This window comes from Ochotona princeps, chromosome 4, assembly GCF_030435755.1.
Source record: "Ochotona princeps isolate mOchPri1 chromosome 4, mOchPri1.hap1, whole genome shotgun sequence".
NCBI classification, from domain to species: Eukaryota; Metazoa; Chordata; class Mammalia; order Lagomorpha; family Ochotonidae; genus Ochotona; species Ochotona princeps.
In genome coordinates, this window is record NC_080835.1 from 57,075,120 (window position 1) to 57,098,818 (window position 23,699).

The following is a 23,699-nucleotide window of genomic DNA, read 5'->3' on the forward strand; positions in this document are numbered from 1 at the left end:
CACTCAGTGACTGAGTGTTGACTAACATGATTCACTGGCCATGGGGAATCTGGTTCATTGACCTCCTTCAGGAAAGAGGCGAGGAAGTGGTGAATACACACAACAGAAAACAAGTGGTAGGTACAGAAAGCAAACCTAGGACATGACTATAATTCCATCTTCCAGCTACTTAGTACAACATTCATTTTGAATGTTTCCTTGTACTCTCTATCAAAAGACACAAAATCAGGTATCTCGCACCATACCTCCTATGAATAAAGTTAGAATGCTCGTGACATTTCATTTCCCATCTGCCTTCTCAATAGGGAACTTCTGAAATAAGAATGAAGTATTTGGAAATACTATGTAGATCTTCAAAAAGTTCACGAAAAATGCATTTTTGAAAAAAAAAAACTTGACAAGTAATAAAAATTGTCTTTTGGTACCAAATCAACAACTTTTGCTTCTAAATTCTCGTGAACTTTTTGAAGTGTATCTAAGTTGGAAATTTTTTCAAAGATTCATTTATTTTTATTGGGGAGGAAGATTTACAGAGAGGAGGAGATATAGAGACAAAGATCGTCCATCTGATGATTCATTCCCCAAGTGACTGCACAGGTCAGAACTGAGCCAATTCAAAGCCAGGAGCCAGGAGCTTCTTCTATGTGTGTGCAGGGTCCCCAGGCTTTGGGCCATCTTCAACTGCTTTCCCAGGCCACAAGCAGGGGGCTGGGTGGGAAGTAGAGCTGCCAGGATATGAACTGGCGCCCATATGGGATCCTGGTGCATGCAAGGTGAGGATTTAGTCATTAGGCTATTGTGTTGGGTCCTATAAGTTGGAATTTTTAAAACCAATTTTGTGTAACTATTTGCAAAGTTACCACCAGACTGTGGAGCCAGTACTGTGGCTCAACAAGCTAATCCTTTATCTTCAAGAGCTAGCATTCAAAATGGGTGCCAAGAATCTCCCGGCTTTGAACTGGCTCAGTTCTGGCCCTTGCAGCCATTTTCAGAAGTGAATGAATGGATGGAAGATCTCTCTGTCTCTCCTTCTCTCTGTAAATCTGCCTTTCTAATAAGAATAAAAATCTTAAAAAAAAAAAATCTACAGACTATAACTCACTCATTTGGACATTCCCTGAGAACATCTAAGTGTCTCCACTAATTTGCTGGTGAAAAGACAAAAACAGAAAGAACAAGAGATTTTCTCTCCTTTGTCTCTCCTGCGTCTCTTCCCCATTCCCAAACCCTGCATTCCAGCACCTGTCAATTGCTACCCAATCCTTGTGCCTCTGGGAACCTAAACAGCATCCCAGTGAGATATCTGAATTAACTGAAAAATCTTGTGTTGACCAGGTTTAGGTAGAGTCAAAACTTTCATTTTAATCATGGCCAGGCAGCTTGTGTCTTGAAACTGAAGTCAAATTCAGAAGTCAAAACATAAAACAAAACAGAAAACCCAAACTATGTTTTAAAAAAATGTTTGCACTTGAGGTTAGCCTCAAATCTTCTATCTGGTAGATAAATCCTGTCCCAGAATCAGGCACTCTTCAGCTAAAAGTATAGAGATCTTGTTGAAAATGGAGGGGCGCAGGCCCCATAGCACTTGGCTCACAGGAGGCTAAGCCTTTAAGAAGAGTTCCAGGAATGAGGGCTGAGAGGACAGGAACTGGGGAAAAGAATTTGTTTCAGGAGTTACTGAAGGCAGGGCCTTCTCCAGCCCCCTAGAACAGGATCTGGCAAAAGCAGGAGGGCCGAATGAGCAAACCCAGAACAGAAACTTAGTGCCTAGAAATGTGGGCAGCAGGGTCCAGGAGGAGGAGGAAGTGTGTTCAGGGGAAGCGGAAGCATGTTTTCTCCAGAAATCCAAGCACACAGACCACTGGCCACTCTTCCCGCGGGCAGTGTGGCTCTAGCCATCAGCTGAATGTCTAGAAAGACTCTCATTGTGTTGGGAGCCATAGGGTAGGGTCAGATTCAGTCCTGGAATTGGAGGCTCCTGACAGGTCAGCAGGGTGAAGACTAAAGAACAGGAAAACTAGGCAAAATCTTAAGGTTAACTCTAACTAGCACCCGAGGGCAGGGCCTGGATGAAACAAAGGGTCAGAGGATCACAGAACACCTGCTTCCTTCTGGGGGGCATGGTGGGCCTGGACTTGGCAGTAGAGTTCACAGGCACATGGCCATGAGCGGGTCTGTTTTGAAATGTCTGCTGCAGGCCAGTGTGTCCACACTGTGTTACAGCCTTCCCAGGAGCCATGGGAGAGGACGCACAAGCATTTGGGTCCAGTAGTAGTTTGCAGTTTGGCCACCAGAAAAGACTCTGTTATCCAAAGTGGCTCTCATTTGTTTCCTACGTAATGCTTCATGTTAAGATATGACTAAAAACCCACACTTTAAAAATGTTTTAGGTCTGGGCATTGTGGCACAGGTAGTTATGTTGCTGCTTATGATATGGGCATCTTATATCAACATGCTGGTTTGAGTCTCAGCTGCTCCACTTCTGACCCAGCCTCTTAGTAATGCCACCTAGGAAGTCATGGGATACGGCCCAACTACCTGGGCCTTGCCACCCCATGTGGGAAATCTGGGTGGAATTTCTGATTCTTGGTTTGGCTTCTCCCAGAGATGGCTGTGTGGCTATTTGGGGAGTGAGCCAACAGATGTCTCCTCTCTTCCTGACACTCCTGTTGAATACATACATACATACATAAAATTTTTTGAGGGAAAGGGGGTAGGTTTGAAAATCACTCCTTGATTTCTGTTCAAGAAACTGTGATCCCATGTAAAATTAGGACTTTCCTTCCTAATTCAGACCACAAGGAGACACTACCAATATCCATATCTGATGTTTTGTAGAAATCAGATTTAGGATAAGCCATATCTGATTGTTTACATCACAATCAGGTTCACAGTAACCTCAGCACTTATTTCAAAGCTGTAATTCTAATTCCACCTCTAACCCCAAATTAGACTCAGACTGGGCTTTGCAATCCTGCCTGGGACCAATTCAACAGCTATTTGTTACCCTCCATCACTAGGGATATCAAGAAGTCCTCCAAGAACCAAACAAAGCAGGGCCTGGGGCACGGACACTCAAGAGACATCTGGGAGCCCTCCCAAGCTGCTGCTGCTCTCCAGGGGCTGGGATGAGCCTCCCCGTCTCCAGCAGCCTGTGGGTTTTGGCAGGTAACACTAGACTTGATCTATGCTGGCTGGCAGGAGAGGGAGGGGGAGTGTCTGGTGTACAAGGGAGAAAAGGAAGATGGATCAAGGCTTAGAAGGACAGGAACAGCGTCAGATTTCTCCCTGTCTCCTTTTCCTCCTCCAGAGAAAAGTCTGGGCTTCCCTGAAGGTCAGGGCTGTGTCCAAGGCAAGGCTGAGTCTGTGGGGATTTTGTAGAGTTCGTGTTCCAGCTCAAGGCCTGCTCTGGGGGATGTCTAGACCCAGCTATAAACAAAATCAACAGCAAGCAAAAAGGCTTAGGAGGAAGGCCTGAGATCTCAGGATTATGTACAATAACATTTTCTTTTCTTTTTCTTAAGGCATGAAGATTTCAGATCTGGCTAGAAGCTGGTCTAGGATGTTTATTTTCCTCATTGTCTCAGTGGGGAAAAAAAAAGGAGGGGGTGGTGTGGGTGATTCAGACAGCAACCTCGGCCTTTGGGCTGGGGACTGGCTCCGTCTACATGGTATCCTCTGTCCCTTTGAGATGTGCCTTGGCCTGGAAGATGCTGCGCCTCCCACAGACACTCACCCGGCAAGGGTCCCAGAGGAGCACAGGAGATCTGAATTGAGTTTATACAAAACAAATGCCAAAGGTGGGGCAGGGAACAAAGAAGGAACAGCCCTCCCAGGGATGAGAAGAGACAAAGGGTGAGGTCTCTGAGAATGGCTCCCCACCCAGCTCCCCTCTTGGCTTCTCCCAGGCCAGCCCACACAGGCTTTTCATCCTGGGCAGAGGACCAAGGTCACGAGAAGGCATCTGAGTGGGATGGCTGGGCTGCACCAGCATCCTGCCTGCTGGCAGGAGGCCAGCTGGGATAAAGACGCCTGAATTCTAAGGCACCCTTCAGAGTCCCTCGGGAGGGGATGGAGCCACGTGAAGATGCCCCAGTAATGTTCCTCCACTGGGAGCTGAGGGTTTCTCAAAAAGCATTCCTATGGGTATGCTGGGATCCCAGCTGCAACCCAAGACTTAAAATAAGCCTGTTGTTGAGTTTCTTGGGAAACTCAAGGGTTACTAGAAGTGTAAATATTTACAACACATTTAAAGGTGGAGGGGAAGCCTACTTTTTTTTTTCTTTAAGTAGAGGCAAGGTAGGGGAGAGATAAAGAACAGTTGGTTGGGGATCTTAGAGAATTCCCCATTCCACAGAGTGAGCCATGTGGCTCCTGTGAAATTCCTGCCAGGACATTCAAGTAGAGAAGCCATTCACACAGTGGAGAGGAGATAGAGGTGACAGACCTCGTTTTGAAATCTTCTTGAATCACAAAAAAGGGCCCTGATGAGCTAGACTGCCAGAGTTCTGATCCGCAATGGTTGCTGGCTATTCAAATACGGATCATGGTATCACGCCAGTTCCTCCCCAGCAGATCTGTATTGATGTACAGACATCACTTTGAAAACAGTCAGTGCTCAATGATTTATGAACTCTGTCTCCCTTCCCTCTTGCTGGTTACTCTGCAGTTTAAGCAACAGCTGTGGAGCACGGGTCTCTGAAAAGGGATTTAGGACGAAGCAAAGGAGCAGAGCATCCAGCCCCAGAACTCAGCCTGCTGCTCTGTTGTTGCAAGGAGCTGGATGGCAAGCGGAGCATCTAGAACACGAATTGACACCCATATGGGATCCTGGCACCTGCAAGGTGTAGGGGCCCAGCTAGAGCTTTTCCACTTTCATTTCCTTAACTAGACAACAGGAATGGAACTAGCAGCTTCTGTCTATCTGGTCTGGTTTCTTTACACCCAAGTGAGACTGCATAAGCTTTGTACAAGCTATAAAACAACAAAACCAACAGGCACTGAAGGCATCCTCAATTCCTCTTGCCTGACTGATATAAAGATCACCATGATCACCACAACCACTGTGTGGGAGACTGGACCAGCAGCTCCTGCTCACACGATGTAAATATGACCTTCCCAGCTCTACTTACGCAGCTAAAGAAACCCTTGCAATGATGCGAAAAATCTCCATGTACTCTGGCAAAATAAGTTGCCTTTAGTATTACTATGTGCCAGTGGCTGTGCCAGCCTTGGAATCACTACTGCATACGTGAAGGAGGGAGGGCACAGAAAAGGGAAAAAGTCCCCAGCTTGGAGGATTCAAAAGCAGCGAGTGCTCTCTGAACACTGGAGGACTCTTGAGTCCATGAATAATTCAGGGAAGCCAGCAGCTCAGAGCTGGTTCTTTTTGTGTGTGGTGCATCTGTCATGGACAGCTGCCCGTGGCTGGCCCACAAATGTGAGGGCCAGGCCTGCCCACTCGCAAACACAGCTCAGGGCAGCTCTGTTTCCTTGCTCACTCGCTCACTCTGAGGACTGGAGATCATGGTGATGCTCAGAGGAAGTGAGATGTTTGCTTTTGTCAATACACACACACACACACACACACAGCCCACAAGGCCGAAGCCCTCCTGTGCAATATAACATCTTCGTGGCACGTGCTCACTAAGTCACTTTTTCTCCTTGAGCAGCCTCCCTGGCTTGCTTCTGGAAGGAGTTCCCCATGAGGAGGATGCTGCCTCCTCCCCCCTTCTGTCACTTCGCAGTCCCATTTTCTCTCTGGGGCTGCTCTGGGTCCTGCAGGTTTCATCCCAGACATTTCTGGCTGGCAGATGTGAGAAACTGGAGGGTGGTGGTAGAAATAAGAATCTGGGGGTGGTAAGATGGTAAGAAGTATTTTTATATTTTTTGTAAAGACAGACTCCATCTGCTACAAAACCTCTTCCAGCAAAAAGTGAAAAACAGACATTTTTCTGAGAGGGTCCCAATACGACTCTTGGGGGAAAAAAGGAAGAAAACAGGGATATGTGCTTGAAAAAGACTCCCATGGGAAGAAATCATTACAGGAGCAAACAGCAAGCAGGAGACTGGACTGAGTAAGCCCAGGGGACACCTCTATGGAATCCAACATGAAGAGCCCGCCGGAAAGGTGCAAGCTGGCTGCTGCTAGGTCCGATACATCCATGCTATAGCAGAAGGATTAGGTAAGAACAGAAGTACTTCATCCCTATTCTATAAAGGAAACTAAAGCTCTCATCAGGTGACTTGCTCAGAATCAGAGCTCCTGGCTTGTGGACTCAACAATAGGACTGACTGGATTAAAGCCCCAGAAGTTACTGAGTTACGAATATTCCAGACCAAGGTTTTGAAACAGTAAGGGTTAGTGAGGAGGAGAACATTGAACTAGACACAGGCACACGAGGGGAAGGGCTCAGGGTGTGATTCTCAGTCCAATGCTCAGTGATCAAGGGGCTTTGATTCTGGCAGATGTTTGTATTCAGGAGGCGAGCCATCAAGAGACAGCGTTTAGAATGCAGAAGTCAGGCTCTGATTAGGCTCCAAACCTGGCCCTGTCATTTTCCAACTCTGTGTTCCTGGGTCAAAGGCACTGCTACCTCATAGGATTACTGTGGCATTTTCACGGAGATTTCTGCAGGTCTCTGTACCCACAGAGGAGATGCTTGAAGCATAGTTGCTGCTGCTTCTCCTGTGGGGGTTACTGATGACGCATCAGGACAGGATGCTCTTCACTCAAGGCAGGTGCCAACACTGCGATCCTGGGGACCCGACTCCTCCAAGGGAGAGTAGGGTGGCATGCCCCAGGGGTGTTGAGATCTGTGTCACTTCTCTGAGCCTTGCCCAGGAGGGGAGCAGGTGAATAGTCATTAGTCCTGGAGAGCTTAAGTACCAGGCAAGGACCAATAAGCACTCAGTCTCATTTGAAGAATGACAATAAAGTTGTTAAGATGTTGAAAGGCAACAGGCTCGTAAGCAGGCAGTCAGATGCTAACTCCCAGGTTCCTCTCTGACCCTGTCTCAGGAGAGGCACCACCTGGGTGTCTAATTGGGTTCTAATTCCTTTCGTGAAGGTTTTGAGGACATAACTCACTTTTAAGAAAGCCACTAAATTAAAGCTCAGCCTGGGATGACTTTTAACATTCTGGACTCTCCTCTGCAAAGAAAAGCCTATCGCCCTCATCAGAAAGCTATCACCAAGAATCCCAAAATTCTGTCATAGGCAACTAATCTCCTTGCTCTGTTCATTAAGCCACTGGGCATGTAATAAACTAAGCCCCTAAGAAAAAGCAGCCGCCATGAAGGGCTGCTATATTAAAGGATATGATGAATACGGGAACGCATCCTTTAACAAAGCCACTGACAAAATGCACACTTGCCATCCTCCTTTCTCCCTGGGCCAGCGGAGTCCGCCTGGGGGATTCCTGTTATGGTCCCTCAGGGACAGACGGGCACAGGTCTGCCTGATCTGGCAGGCTGGGCAGTCCAAGCAGTGATCATCTTATGCTTACCATCTTTTGTAATCTCATCAGATATGACAAGGCCCTGGCACAAAATGAGTACAAAATCAGTTTCTACATTTTCATTGTACTTAAAATCCTACGTCATAACAATAAGGACTCAGGTAGCATTTCTTAAATGATTGAAGAAAAAAAAGCTATGACTATTAGAACTAAATTTTGTTCCATCTCCAGACCAAAAACTCCACAAACAAGTTGAATTTTTTTTTTTTTTTTTTTTTTTTTTTTTTGCTTTCCAGTTGCTTTCCCGTCTACCCTAATTCCTAAAATAGAGTTCTTTGGGCCGATTAAGCTGCTGCTTGGGATGGCCACATCCTATGTCAGGTGCCAGTCTGAGCTTGTGATCCACCTGTCTGCTAATGCCCTCTGAGAGGCAATAGGTGATGACTGCTACCCACATAGGAGAACTGGCTGCCGATCCAGGCTGGGCCCAGCCCTGGTCCAGCCCCGCTGCTGGGGGCATTTGGAAAGCGAACCAGCAGTTGGAAGATCTCTTTTTCCTTCACTGTCACTCTGCCTCTCAAGTAGATGAAAATGAATAATTAAATATTGTAAAAAACCACAGTAATTTCTTGTGCACATTTCTCATGTGTTGGAAAGTGTTGAGCTTGCTAGGTGAATGAAATTTTTTTCTCTGCCTTTTAATTTTTTTTCTGACTTCACTCCTTTTCAATGAGCACACATTATTCTCCATCAGGAACAAAGTGGAAGGAAAAAACAAAAATTAAATTCATGAAGCCTATAAATGACAAAGACTTTTGGAAAACAGGAATTGAAATTCCACGCAGTAATCAAAGATTATATCACAGTACTTAAAAGTAAAGTGGGGGGAGGTCAATGATCCATTCCTAAGGAAGATAAAACCACAGAATCCTTTGGGTAGAACACCTAGTCCAGGCACCACAGGCTGCATGATTTAGAGAGACCAGTGTGAGATGAAAAAGCAGCGGTCGGTGTTGTGGCTCAGGGCACTCAATTGACACTCGAGAAGCCTGCTTCCCACATCAGAAAGCCTGGTTCAGGGGCTGGTTACTCTGCTGCCAAATTGGCTTCCTGTTAATGTGCCTGGGAGACAGCAAACGACCTAAGTACTCCACTACGTAAACATAAAAATAAATTTATACAAAAGACTTATTTTACTTGAAAGACAGTTACACACACACACTTAAAAAAAACAATAAACATATCACATCAAGAGAAAGGAAATCATAGCATTATCTCAGTAAACACATAAAATGTATTTTATAAAATTCAACATCTATTCATGATCAGAAGCCTGAACTTGGTTTGGGCTGGCACACTGGTATAACAGGCTAAACCTCAACCAGTGGTACTGGCATCTAATAAAGGCTAGGAACTTGGGACCACCTGTGCAGTTGTTGCTTAACCCGTGAGCCTGAGGGGTAGGGAGTCCGGCCTGGCCCTGGGTCTCATGGCCCAAGGCCTAAGGCCCTCCTATGCAGTGAATGTCAGCTATGTGAGCCCAGGGGTAAAGGATCCTACCTATGCAGTGAGTACTGGATCCATGAGCCTCAGGGGTAGGGGATCTGGCATGGCCCAGTTCACCTGGCTCAGGGCCATGAGGCAACCTAGGAGAACTGGGCCTCCACAGTGTAGAAGATGGAATGTTGGACGGCAGACCATGGTGCACATGGAGGACATGGTAGCTCACTGGGGTCTGAAGAGGACATCTGGTACCACAGCAGAGAATGGATAACAGAATATATGGACAACTACCCCAGCCAAACGCCAAACTCCTGGGATCCCATATGGACACCAGTTCATATCCCTGCTACTCCACTTCACTTCCAGCTCTCTGCTTGTGGCCTGGGAAGAAGTGGAAGATGGCCCAAAGCCTTGGGATCCTGCATCCATGTGGGAGACCAGGGAATGCTTCTGGCTCCTGGCTTCGGACTGGCTAAGCTCTGGCCCTTGTGGCCACTTGGGGAGCGAATCATCAAACAGAAGCTCTTTCTCTCCTTCTCTATGTGTCCAATGAAATAAATAAATCTTTAAAAAAATCTAAATATATCTGGTACATTGTAGAAACATATCCGTTGTAACACTTGAAAATACTTCATTCCATTCTGAGGAAGAAAGTTTTTAAAATATTTCCTAAGTTAAAAATCAAAACTAGTGACACAGCACTTGTCAGTCAAAAATATTAACCAACAATGATCAAGTTTCTCATGTGATTCTGGGGAATACAGATTCCAGATCAGTGATTCCCAACTTCCACACTCATACAAACCAGCTGAGATTATGATAAAATCACAGGGCTGGCTTGTAGCATAGTAGGTAAAGCCACTGCCTGTGACGCTGGCATTCCATACGGACCCCAGTTTGTGTCCTGGCTGCTCCACTTCCAATCCAGCTCCATGCTAATAACCATGGGAGCAAGCAGAGGACGGCCCACTTGTTTGGGCACCTGTACCCACATGTGACACCCAGAAGAAGTTACTGCTCTTGGCTTCAGCCTGGCCCAGCCCTGGTTGTGGCTATTCAGGGAATGAAGCAACAAAAGAAAGACCTTTCTCTATATATATAATTTTGCCTTTCAAACAAATAAAAATAAATCATAAATAAATAATGAAAATCACCATGAGGACACCTCAGAAGTAACCCATTGGAAGCATGAGTTACTGATGAATTTTAATAGTAGTAGACACAGAATAACAAAAGAGAACTCGCATATTAGACTATCAGCATGGCAGCTTACTGGCTAAAGTCCTTGCCTTGTAAATGCAGAGATCTCACATGGGCATTGGTTCATGTTCTGGTGGCCCCGTTTCCCATCCAGCTCCTTGCTTGTGGCCTGAGAAAGCAGCAGAAGACGGCCCCAAAGCCTTGGGACCCTGCACCCGTGTGGGAGACCTGGAAGAAGCTCCAGGCTCCTGGCTTTGCATCGGCTCAGTTCTGGCCTTTGTGTTCACTTGGGAAGTGAATCATTGGATGAAAGATCTTCCTCTCTGTCTCTCTCTCTCTGTGTAAATCTACCTTTCCAATAAAAATAAACACAAAAATTAAAAAATGCACTTCAAATATTAAAGCTGAGTAGAGAAAATGTGTCTCCAATTTTAAAAACAAATGAACAGAGGGCCCGGCGCAGTGGCCTAGCGGCTAAAGTCCTCGCCTTGAACGCACCAGGATCCCATATGGGCACCGGTTCTAATCCCAGCAGCTCCACTTCCCATCCAGCTCCTTGCTTGTGGCCTGGGAAAGCAGTTGAGGATGGCCCAAAGCCCTGGGACCCTGAACCCATGTGGGAGACCTGAAGGAAGTTCCTGGCTCCTAGCTTTGGATCGGCTCAGCTTTGGCCAGTGCAGTCACTTGGGGAATGAATGATCAGATGGAAGATATTCCTCACTGTCTCTCCTCCTTTCTGTATATCTGCCTTTCCAATAAAAATAAATATATCTTAAAAAAACAAACAAACAAATGAGCGTAGTATTCCCTCCTCTGAGCTTTCTCCGCTCAGGAAAAATTAAATGAAATCCTGGATTACAACAGTTAGGTGTCTGTACAGACAGAATGGTCTGAAATAGATGAACTAGGGTGGACAAAGACCAGACAAGAATCAAGGTGAATTCTTGCCTCTAGAATGGTGGACAGAAAATAGGGCAGAAGGTGCTAAAAGCGAAGTGCAAGAACAGTTGAGAAACAGCCGGTGGGAGCACAGTGCCTAAGCACACAGCACAGAACAGCTGAGCATTTCCTAACTGCCCATCAGAAAACAGGGCCGGGGATGTAATTCCTTCATGCTCTTTCCCTGTGGCCAGCAGTCTTCCATCCATGAGAGCTTGGCTGGTGCCTCTCTCCTTGCCTAGGCCCTTTGAGCCCATGGTGGGTGTGAACGCGCATGCCTGTGCGTGTGTGTGTGTGCATGTGGGGTGTGTGCGCACGCGTATACATGTTCGCTTACCTGTGCTCTCCTCGGCCTGATTGAAGCCGCAGATCTGACAGATGCTCTGCACCCACTTGTTCATGTCCTCTTCCGTCTCTGCCACCAGATAAAAGGTGCGCTCGCTGGTCTTGATGTCAAACACGAAACTATCCTGTAGTTCCTTCTTATTGAAGGTCAGGCCTGCATCCACCTGCTCACAGAAGTTCAGGTTGATGATCCGCAAGGGTTTCTTGGAGTGGTCATTCTTATAGTACTCTAGAACGTCAGGGTCACCACTCATCCGGCCGCTCCGCAGGATGAACCAGCGTTTCTTCCAAGCCTAGAACAAACCAGGAAGGAGTCAAAAGAGGGGAGGGGAAGGTATTAGTTATTCCTAAACTTTAGAAAGGGTCCAAGATTATTGTACATCACACATCATATAGATACAGGCTCTACATGTTTGGGTTTACCATTCAGATTCCTTAAGAATTTCTAAACTTCTAAACTGAGGGTGATTTTGGCACACCGAGCACAGTACTTCAATAAGGAAACAGGGTCTTTTTTTTTTTTTTTTTTTTTTACTAGAAAACTCTTATTCTAAAAGAGGAAGTTGGATGACGATACTTCAGAGCAATTATCCTTTTAGGCTGGAACACAGACCCAGATGCATAGCAGGCATCTGGATTCAGCCATGGTAGAACTGGAAAACTCTGACATGTCAGTTTTTAGATACGGACCTCTGCTACAGGCAGGGCACAATTAGAGTTGGCAATGTTACACACAACAAAGCCGCAGCATTACGTCCTGTGATGTGGTTTTCACGGATTGTAACGCCTTGCAAGAAGTAGCACAGAGAAGCCCTCAGAGGGACCAGAAGTCCCTTAGCATTTGGCCAACCTCCTCACACTCTCATCCTTTTTCTCTGAAGCTTTTGACTTCAGGATTTCCCCTCCATTTTGTTCACTGCTCTATCCTGTGTGTTTATAATACTGCCTTGCACAAATTAAACACTTGATATAGATGACTGAGTAACAAGACGCTTCCAACCATTCTAAACGACAGACTTTCCCACTTGGTGACACATTTCTTAATGCTGTGATCTCTACAACTGCTTCAACAGGACTGAATCATCTGGGGGTAGAGACCATACACGGCAGTGGCGGGACAACACAGGGCAGACAGCTCTGCATTCAGCTGGACCCTTACCACGGACTTGCTGTGTGAATTTCGATTGAGCCATTTTAGTCTTTGGATCCTGCCTCATCTATAGAAACAAGAGTCATCATCACTTTCCCTACCTGCCTCATGTGAACCTATATTCTATAAACCAACCTAAAATTGTACACAGCCCTAAAGCACCACATGAATCTCATTACTATCACAATTCTTTGGAACCCATGGATCCTATCCTTCAGTAATCTCACTGCTTTTCACGTTTACCCTTCAGCCCTGTCTTAACCCAGCATCAGTTCTATAATTCATCATTATCACCAGTCCTTTGTTTTTTCCCTTTGGTTCCTCTTGCTCGTCTGGAAAAACTACCACCTCCAGCTAACTCCATGGCTTGCCTCTGCCTGTTAAAAATCACAGAACCATTCACAGTACCTGACATCAACTTCAAGAGGACTCTCATGTGGCCCAATAATCCTGGGACTGTCCTGAGCCTCAGCAACAAACTCTGAATGCCTTTCTCTTTAAAGCTCCTCTCCTTTGCCTTTTATTCCAGGGAAAACACACCGGCAATCAGCGGCACGTTTACCCATGCACCACCACCACCTTCACCAGCCTTCTCCATTGGTGGCTGTGCACTCTGCTGCTACAGGCAGGGATGGTTCGCTCTGTCTGAGGGAGCCCTATTCCACCTGAGCACGCCTTTCTGCCCACACAGGGACAACCTGCCCTCTCTTATGAATTGCTGCAGTTTCCCACCAGGGCCATTGCCAGCTGGATATCAACCCTTCCATCTTAGAGTAAAACATGTTTTTGAACTTGAATTCCACCTACAACCCAATTTTTCTATGCTCACTCATGGTTAAGTTTCAAAGAGGTTTGAATACAAAATACTAGTCTTTTGTTTTCCTCTCCTATCTGGCAGAAGTGTCATTGGGCTGTTCTTCCCACTGCTCTGCAGCCACCATGCATCAGAAGTCCATGGGAAGGGAGAAAGAGTGTGAACCCTGAGGGGTCAGGAACGTTTACTTACAGTCATTTAAAATCGTGGCCCAGGTTACTGGGTAGCTTTTTAGAACTCTGTGCTCTATATGTCTACATGTCACATGTACATAAACAGATACATTGAGTGTGTGGGTACCGAGGTGAGTTTTTAAAGGTATTGGCAATATTTTATCTGGTTGAAGTTACTGTGGTCCCTTCAGTGCTTACGTCTGTGGGAAAAACTGCCCCCAAATACTATGCAGTTGCAAGCAGGAGACAGGTAGGAGCTGCTTGCAGATCTCCCACACGGGTACAAGGTCCCAAAGCTTTGGGCCATCCTCTTCTGCTTTTCCCAGGCACAAGCAGGGAGCTGGATTGGCAAGTGGAGCAGCCAGGACACAAGCTGGTGCCCATATGGGATACCCAGTGCTGGGCCTGATGTGAATTCATCAGCAACTGTTCCTCTTCAGTCTGCTAAGTGTGGTTACCATGCAATAAATATTTATTAGGGGGCCTGAGAGCCTCAGCTGAAAAGCATCCTATGGTATGTAAATGAAGAATTACTGTTGGATTACTGACACATAATGTAAAGAGAATATGGCAACATGAGTCCCAATTTAAAGACTGCTTACTTACACCTAGATAAAAGTTCACATAAAAATTAACTAAAATTGGATGATAGGCTTATGTGTAAAATACAAATAGAAGCTGGCAATCTATAAAACCCTAAGTGGGGTTTATTTAATGGAGTTTAAGCTGACTTAATATTTGAAATAAATCAGCATAATCGGCCATATTAACAGGACAGAGAAGAAAAATCATATGGTCATACAAGTCAATGCAGAAAATACATGTGACAAAATTTCAGTACCTATTTTCAATTAAAAAAAGTTTTCAAAAAATAAAATTAGAGGCAAACTTCTTCAATGTGTAAATCTCATCAACAACAATATTAATACCTAACTGTGAAAAACTAGATGCTCTTTAAGATAGGAACACAGCAAAGTTGTCTGCTTTTTCCATTGTTATTCAACATAGTGTTAGAAGTTTAAGGGTGGTAAAGCAAAAAACAGACTTAAAAGACATACAGTTTGGAAAATAAGGGAAAGAAACCTCTTTATTTGCATATGACATGATTGTCTACATGGAAAATCTCTATATGCCTAGCAAAAAACAAACAAAATCCACTTTTATTTGGAATTAATAAATGAGTCCAGTAAGGTAATTAATAATTGCTATTAAAATTATAAATGCATAAATCTAAAAAAGCACAGGCAAGGACTATACGCCAAACATTACCCAATACTAACAAACTACATATTGCTAATGAGAGAAAATCAAAAGACTTACATAATTAAATATCTAATCAAGCCCATGATTGAAAGACTAGCACAGTACGCTGATCCAAAGTGATGCACGAGTTTAACTCCCAGCAAGAGGTATTTCAGCTAAGAGTCTAACACATAAATGGAAATACAAAGCAGGAGCTATAGCGACAACGATTCTGAGAAAGTTAGCAAGAGGTCAGTCCACTGGATTTTAAGACTCACAGCCACAGTAACGTGGTATTATTGGGAGAAACACAGGACAATGCACTAAAACAGAGAATCCAGAAGCAGGTCTACACAACATTCTGGCTTGACTTTTGACAAAGATGTAAAAATAATTTGATGCAGGACAGCCAGCCTTTTCAAATGTCCTGAAGCAACTGGCCATCCAGAGGCAAGAAAAAGAACACAATCTAAGTCTCACACCTTAAAAAAAAAAAAAAAAAAAAAGCCTAAAATGAATCACAGACTTAAAGATAATACTATAAAATGTTAAGAACAGAGGGAATCTTTAGATTTGGAATTTTTCATAACAAAATTGTAAGCTCCCCCTCTCACATTTAGTAAATAAGTTCAAATTCTTTAAGCATTTTTCCCTTTTGTTTTTGCAAATACTTATTTATCTATGGGCCCAGCCCAACAGCATAGTGGCGCTGGGATCTAATTCTAGCTGCCCCACTTACCATCCAGCTCCCTGCTTGTGGCCTGGGAAAGCAGTGGAGGACGGCCCAAAAGCATTGGGACCCTGCACCCGCGTGGGAGACCAGGATCGTGGGAGACCGGGATCGGTTCAGCACTGCCATTGTGGCTACTTGGGGAGTTAATCAGTAGTTGGAATATCTCTCTGCATCGCCTTCTCTCTGTAAATCTGACTTTCCAATTTGAAAAAAAAATCTTTAAAAATATATTTATATGGAGGACGTCCTGAAGTTTTGGGACCCTGCACCCATATGGTAGACCTGGAAGAGTCTCTGGGCTCCTGGCTTTGGATCGGCACAGCTCTGTTTCAGTTGCCTGGGGAGTGAATCAATGGACGGAAGATCTTCCTCTTAGTCTCTCTTCCTCTCTGTATATCTGATTTTGAAAAAAAAAAAAAAGTATTTATCTATTTTTCGGTTTTGTTTTGAAAGGTAGATTTATAAAAGAGAGCTCTTCTGTCTGCTGGTTTACTCCCCAAATGGCCACAGTGACCACAGCCTGGCTGTTCTGAAGCTAGGAACCTTGGGTTTCTTTTGGGTTTCCCATGAGGGTGCAGGGGCCCGGGGACTTGGGCTATCCATTGATGCTTTCCCAGGTATATCAGCAACATGTTGGACCAAAAAAAAATGGAGCAACTGGGATGTCTCCACCACAGGTGTAGGCTTAAGCTGCTTGGTCAAAGCGCTAGAATGAAAAAGCTCAAATTCTAACGAGTGCTTTGGAAGATAAAGAGGCAAGACACAAATATTACTTTCAAGTAACTTAAAAATTTTACAAAGTTTCAAGAAGATAAGACATCAGTACATTACCTAAAACAAAAAACAGTGTTTCTTATGTACCACATAATGAAATATATTATGCTGTTACATCATCACACTTTAAGCATTTAGGGAGCAGACTGGAGAGAGAGAGAGAAATTCACGAGTATGAACAATGAGGAAAATGAAATGCAGAAAGGAAAAATAAAAGACAGAAATACCATTTAGGAAGTTGCTATAAGAGTCTTTAATAGTGAGACAAGATGGGACCCTAAATTAGACTAGCACAGTAATGGGAAGATGGGGGGTAAAAATGTAAGTCCTTTAACAACAGGGCATAACGTACATGCTACAGGGGCTGCGGTCAAGAAAGTTAGACCAAGTTAGAATTTATGCTGAAAATCAAGAGCAAGCCACCACCTTCTCTGATGAAACAAAAGTGACTGTTTTCCTTTTGTACCCAAAGTCTGTCAGAAGACAAACCATTTCATAATCAGCTGGACTACAGACACGAAGGTGGGTTCCCATAACCTGGCAGCTGCATCACTCCTGACTGCTGAGCACAAAAGGCATGTAACATGAACCTGTTTGTCCTTTGGGTTACACCCAAGGTCTCCAAGCACTGAACAACGCCATGACTTCCTCCCATTGCTCTCGTACCCAGCACACTTCTATTTTTGTACTTTTCTTAAAAACAAATTATTTATTTGAACAACAAAGTGTTAGAGAAAGGGGGGGGGAAGAGAAGGAAAAGGAGGAGGAGTTATAGGAGGAGGACGGAGAGATAGAGACAAACTGGAGCAATTAATTGATTGATCTTTCATTCATTAGTTCATTCTCCAAATGCCCACCACAGCTGGGGCTGGGCTAGGCTGAAACCAGGAACCAGGACCTCCATCCAGGTAACATGACCCTCCTCTGTAGCCTCCCAGGCACATTAGCAGGAAGTTGGATTGAAAGTGGAGGTGGGACTCGATTCTCACATTTTGAGAAGCGGGTGTCCCATCTGGCAGCTTAATCTACCACTTCACGATGCACAACTTTTAAAACTTGAGATAGGTCCAATTTAGCTTCATGATGACCCAGTCACATGAGGATTATGATCTAGTCTGGTGATGAAGAAAGGATTTGAAACCCCATCACACCCAGAATCACTGAGATTCTGCCTGCAGTGATGACTGTGGTGTTCCAATTTACAAGGAGGTGCTGCCATGTGGAAACGTGTATGTATTTCAGGTGATTCTATATATTGAAGCCGTTAAAATCAGCAGACACATGCTTTCCAGGATACATATTAGCACAAAGCTGGACTGGAAACAGGACATGTAGTACTCAGACATTCCAATATGGAATGTGAATGACCCAGAGGCTTAACCTATACTAAATGCCCACCCCTAGAAACTAAAAAACTAAAAAACATCTAAGCAGGTCTCTTGGAAGTCTGACAGTATAAAAGTATTTCAAAAAGTTCATGGGGCCCAGCGCAGTTAGCCTAGAGGCTAATGTCCTCGCCTTGCATGCACTAGGATCCCATATGGGCGCTGGTTCTAATCCCGGCCACCTCACTTCCCATCCAGCTCCGTGCTTGTGGCCTGGGGAAGCAGTGGAGGACGGCCCAAGGCCTTGGGACCCTGCACCCGTGTGGGAGACCCAGAAGAGGCTCCAAGCTCCTGGCTTTGGATTGGCGGACTGGTGCAGTTCTGGCTGTTGCAGCGTTTGGGGAGTGAGTCATTGGATGGAAGATCTTCCTCTCTGTCTCTTCTCCTCTCTGTATATCTGACTTTTCAATAAGAATACAATAAATCTTTTAAAAACTTGATGAAAAATGGAATTAAATCTTACTGTAAAAATATTTTAAAAACCAGATTTTTAAAAATAATGTACAATTTTCCAAGTGTTTTTCAAAGATTCCTGTGTGAATGGGCTTCAAATTTTTTTAAAATATATTTATTTATTTTTATTGCAAAGTCAGATATACAGAGAGGAAGAGGGACAGAGGATGATCTTCTGTCCGATGATTCATTCCCCAAGTGACCACAACAACCGGAGCTGTGCCGATCCGAAGTCAGGAGCTCTTCCACGTGGGTGCAGGATCCCAAGGCTTCGGGCCATCTTGGACTGCTTTCCCAGGCCACAAGCAGGGAGCTGGATGGGAAGTGGAGCTGCTGGGATTAGAACTGGCGCCCATATGGGATCCCGGCACATGCAAGGCGAGGACTTGAGTCACTAGGCCACCCCACTGGTCCCTCAAATTTTTTTGGAACCAAAATAAACTGATTTTTTTAACTTTATTTTCCATGAACTTTTTGAGATTCTCTTGTATTCATCCTTGGAGATTTTTAAGAGGAGTCCGCTGGGTCATGAGTTAACTAATTGTCCCTCATATAAGGCTTGATAGCAAGTACTTAGCCCTTGCAGGCCACAGAGTTTCTATACTAACTCTGCAGTTCTACAGTGACATGGAAGCAGTGACACATAATCTGAAATCAAACAGGCACGGCCATGTTTCAAGTAAAACCATTAATCCTGCTGTGGGAGGATTCTATTGCTGAGCCCTGTGATCTAAGCCAGGGTGGGAGTTGGGCAGGGAGCCTGAGGAGGAGCTAAAGGAGTGGCTCAACAGGTGGACGAAAGGCACTGATGTCTCTTCCAACCCTGAAAGCCGCATGCACTTTTAACTGAGCAAATCTGATTAACGGCAGCACTTCACTGCATCAGCTTACTCGGATTCTTACAGAAGAACATGCTTTCCCGAATAACCAACTATTAACAAGAACCCCTTTTTAGTTTCAGTCCTCACAGTTGAAGACGTTTCTGAAACTCCAGCATATTCTGCTCAGCCCTAAGTTATAGCACAGTTGAAACAAGTCTTTGCTGACGAAGGGCTTCGAGTCATCTTTCAGATAAGCCTCACACACCTAGCATCTGAAGTCGGACAAAGGGCAAGACGTTTCTTGGAAGATGCTGTGTGTAACTCCTGGAATCGGGCAGGTCCTTTAACTTCTCTTTCTGATGAGAGTAAAGTGGGAGCACTCCCAAAAACCGCCAAGAATTCTGTAAAGTGAGAATTACCTCCCATCCCAATACGACAGAGGCAACTGGCAATGGAAGCTAGTATGACTACTCAGAACATAATGTTTACATCTTCAAAACCTCTATTCTTTATTATTTGCCTGAAAAGCAGTATGACAGGGGAAAGCTGTGGGGAGGTGAGGTCAGTGTAAGAGGGATCTTCCTCCCATCCATTGGTTCACTCCCCAAATGCTGCAATAGCTCAGTCTGGGCCAGGCCAAAGAAACTGAAGAACTTCTCATCTCCTACGTGGGTGACAGTAATTTAAACACTTGGGCTACAATCTCACATTAATAGGAAGCTGTATTAGCAATGGAGGAGGGGCTGGTGCCTTGGCTTAATAAGCTAAGCCTTCTACCTGTGGCTCAGCATCTCATATGGATGCCAATTCAAGTCTTAATGGCTGTTTGACGTCGAATCCAGCTCCTTGTTAACGTGCCTGGGAAAGCAGCAGCAGCAATCTGGTTCAAGTCCTCAGGCCCCTGAATCCAAGTGGAAAATCTGGAAGCTCCTGGCTCTGGAGGAGCCCAACTCTGGCTGTTGCAGCCACTGGGGAGTGACCCAGACAATGGAAGAGCTCTCTTTCTTTATAACTCTGTCTGATAGAACTAAGTGGAGAAGAAGAAAGAGGAAAAAGGGGAGAAGGAGGAGGAAAAAGAGGAGGAGCTGGAACTTGAGGCACTCCAAAACAGGATGCGTGTACTCCAAGTAGCTTAACTTGCAATGCTACAACATCCACACCATCGTTGCTGTTTTTAAAAATTCCTTTCTCGGGCCTGGTGTGAGAGTGTAGTGGCTAAAGTCCTCGCCTTGCACGCTCCGGGATCCCACATGGATGCCAATTCTAATCCCAGCAGCTCTGCTTCCCATCCAGCTCCCTGCTTGTGGCCTGGGAAGGCAGTCGAGGACAGCCCAAAGCTTTGGGACCCTGCACCCGCGTGGGAGACCTGGAAGAAGCTCCTGGCTCTTGGGGAATGAATCACTGGACAGAAAGATCTTCCTCTCTGTCTCTCCTCCTCTCCTGTATATCTGACTTTGCAATAAAAATGAAAAAATAAATCTTTAAAAAAAAAATTCCCCCTCTCTCTCTGCACACTCTCTTCTAGTGAAACTTTGACTTGGTGATATGATTTGAGTTCTAGCTCAGTCTCAAAAACACAGAGAAGAATTTGACTTGACTTCTGAGTGCTATTTCATCTGAATATATTTCAGCAAGAAGTTCATGAAGCCAGTCTTATATCCCACAATAGTTCAAAACTAATAATGAGAGTTCAGTGGGGTCATATAACAGTTACATGTTTCTGAAGGAAAACTTCCTGAGGGAGAAAGTTACTCTTTATATAGGAACCCTTCAATGATTCCAGACCACTACAGCTTCATACTCTGGCAGAATAAAAGAATGGGCATTTTTTTAAGCTCCCATTACCTGCCATGTGCTTCCCACCCAGTATCAGATTTAAAACTCAAACCAATGCCGCAATTTAGCTACAGTCCATTTTGAACAGTTGAGGAAAATGGGATTAACAGAGACTAAGGAATTTTCAGAGCTTACACTGGCGAGTCAGAGCCCAGAAAGAACCTGAGGTGAAGCTAAGGCAGAAGAATTGCTGACTGCCATTCAGCGAACAGAAGCCACCGAGTTTATGGAAAGGAAACAGTTTAGCTAACTGACGATGACAAATGGCAATAGTGAGACCAGGATCCAGGTCTCCTCCCTTAGTAGAAAATCATTTCCAGCCAAGTTCAAATCCCCCAGAAGGGTGTGGCGGAGGGAGAGGCACTGGCAGTGGCAGAGCCACCACGGGTTCCTGCAGCCGATCCATCTGACTTCCTGTCTGTGCCAGGCCCACTCAAGCCACAGCCCTGTCTGGGGATGAGATGATTTCTGATCTTATTATGAGCAAGAAGAAAAAAAAATCCTTTCATGCTTGATGAGGAAGGGGTTGCCCAGATAGAAGACATCCAGCACCTTGGAAACAAAAGTGGAGTCAGAGTCAACTGAGAACAATGACACAGAAGCTGATAAAGGTGCTTCTCATTATCTATATGATTTGAACGTGCTTAACCAAAATAGAAAGAAAAACAAGGAAGATATTTGATACTGATGAAGCTGAAGAATTTGTGAAGGGTCCTAAGGTTGACAGCGATCAAGAGCCAGCTGTACTAGAGGATGAAATTGATAATATGCTGGGCAATTAAAAAAAAAAGATGAAGAAGACTATTAGGGCCCCAGATGAGGCTGAGACATGGAAGATGAAGCTTTAGAAGATGGAGACAGCAAGGACAATGATGGAATCTCATTCAGCTAACCAGACAGGCACAGGCTCAGTAAGAGAGACTTACACATATGAGAAGCTACTAGAATTGAACCCTCAACATCAGGAGGGAAAAGAATCCAGATATGGTCGCCGAAGCAAAAAAGACTTTCGTCATGACACCTCCATGGGTCATCTGAGCAGGAATCAAGAAAACTTGCTTTTATGAACCTTACAGATACCTGAAAGCTATTATACCATCAATCCAAATATTTCCTTGCATTTTTATTGGCTGCAATGGATACAAGTGGATCTTCTTCTTTTAAAGGCAGATATACAAAGACAATACATATAGATCTTCCATCTGTTGTCTCACTCCCCAAGTGGCCACAATGGCTGGAGCTGAGCTGGTTTGAAGTCAGGAGCCAGGAGCTTCTTCCAAGTCTCCCACATGGGTGCAGGGTCCCAAGGCTTTGGGCTGTCTTTGACTGCTTTCTCAGGCCATAAGCCGGGAGCTGGATGGGAAGTAAGGCAGTTCGGATATGAAGTGGCACCCATGTGGAATCCCAGCGGTTGTAAGGTGAGGATTCAGCCACTGAGCCATCACAAGTGGTTCTATAGATGGTAAAGGCCGATTTGTAATATAAGGAAGAGTCCAATAGAAATGGATGGAAAATGTCTTATGATACATTAAGGAACAAGTCACTAGTCGCATATGCTATCACTCGACACAATCCTGCAGACTCTTGTTTCTTACAATGTGAAACTTGTCATTTGTTGTATCAAAAAGGGCTTGCAGGCTGTCACAGGCAATTGAGTACAGCTCTGTGCCAAAGCTAATTAATTTGGTAATCAACACTGATTTTGCAAATGTGGTGTGGAGAGTTGGCTGGACAGGTTTTCCATCAGATTAGATATGCCATTGTATTAACAACAAAACAGAAAAACCTCCAAGTTTATTTTTTGGTGAGTGGCTGATTATCTGAAATCCTTGCTCCAGCTGCTGACCTGCTCACTGTCTACTTTAACAACTGTTACAACTGACATGATGAGTCAGGGAGGTGCTTTTCAACACTGTTCATAAATGTCGGTAAAATGTGAGATAAATTATAGTTATCATAGCAGTGAAAAAAAATTCCCGGGGGATGGCAGCATAATCATTCGCTTCTCATGCATTCATCGCGGTAATAAAGTGCCCCTGGGACTCCAAATCAGTCTTACTTGTTCCTAGGGCACAGAATGAACTTTATCTTATCACAAGACTGTTAACATTGGAAGTCAGGAGCTTGTCTATCTTCAGCATTCAGTACAGAATTTCATACTTGCTATGCACCATTTAACTCTTCAATGAACGTTATAAGAAACAAGTGGAAAGAATATGGAGCCAGTAGGTTACTCCATTGTTTGTGATGCCACTCTCCCACAATTGGAGTGTTGGTTTGGTCGCAGTTACTCCACTGCCCATCCAGCCTCCTGCTAATCTAACTAGAAAAGCAGTGGAAGGCAGGCCAAGTATTTGGGCGCCAGTAGCAGATCAGGATGGAACTGCTGGGTTCTGGTTTCAGCCTTGCCAAAACTTAGCCACTGCAGTCATGAACTAATGGATTAAAAATCTGTCATTCCAACTCCCTCTTCTGCTCAGCCTTCCACTAAAGGCAGAATTTGACAGAGAGAGATAGAGAATGAGAGAATGAGAGAGAGAGAATATCTTCCATCTGCTGGTTCACTGTCCAGCAGCCAGGAGCTCAGAACTCCACATGCATCTTTTACGTGGGTGCAGGGGAGCAAGCGTTCAAGCCATGTTATGCTGCTATCTGGAGCATCCAGGACTCAAACTGGTACTCACAGGGGATGCTGACATTGCAGGCAGCAGCTTAACCCACTGTGTCACAATGCAGGCCCCATTTATTTATTCATTTTGTAGTATAAGGGAAAGCTTTGATCAAATGACCTGCTGACATAACTATGCTGGGTGGGACCTGTACACAGATACCATAAACGTAAGGATCACTTGGAAAAGCTCTTTTATGTGA

The 23,699-nt window shown here is 44.7% G+C and overlaps 1 protein-coding gene and 1 pseudogene across 1 annotated transcript in view; one reads left to right on the top strand and one right to left on the bottom strand.

Annotated features, from left to right (window-relative positions):
- The window catches only part of GAB2 (GRB2 associated binding protein 2), a 179,321-nt gene that overhangs the window by 35,573 nt on the left and 120,049 nt on the right, over positions 1 to 23,699 (bottom strand). Inside the window, exon 2 of the mRNA XM_058663657.1 lies at positions 11,440 to 11,740. Coding sequence (XP_058519640.1) covers positions 11,440 to 11,740 — 301 coding nt within the window. The remainder of the gene's footprint in view (positions 1 to 11,439; positions 11,741 to 23,699) is intronic.
- Positions 12,092 to 22,510, top strand: LOC101525286 (eukaryotic translation initiation factor 2 subunit 2-like; annotated as a pseudogene).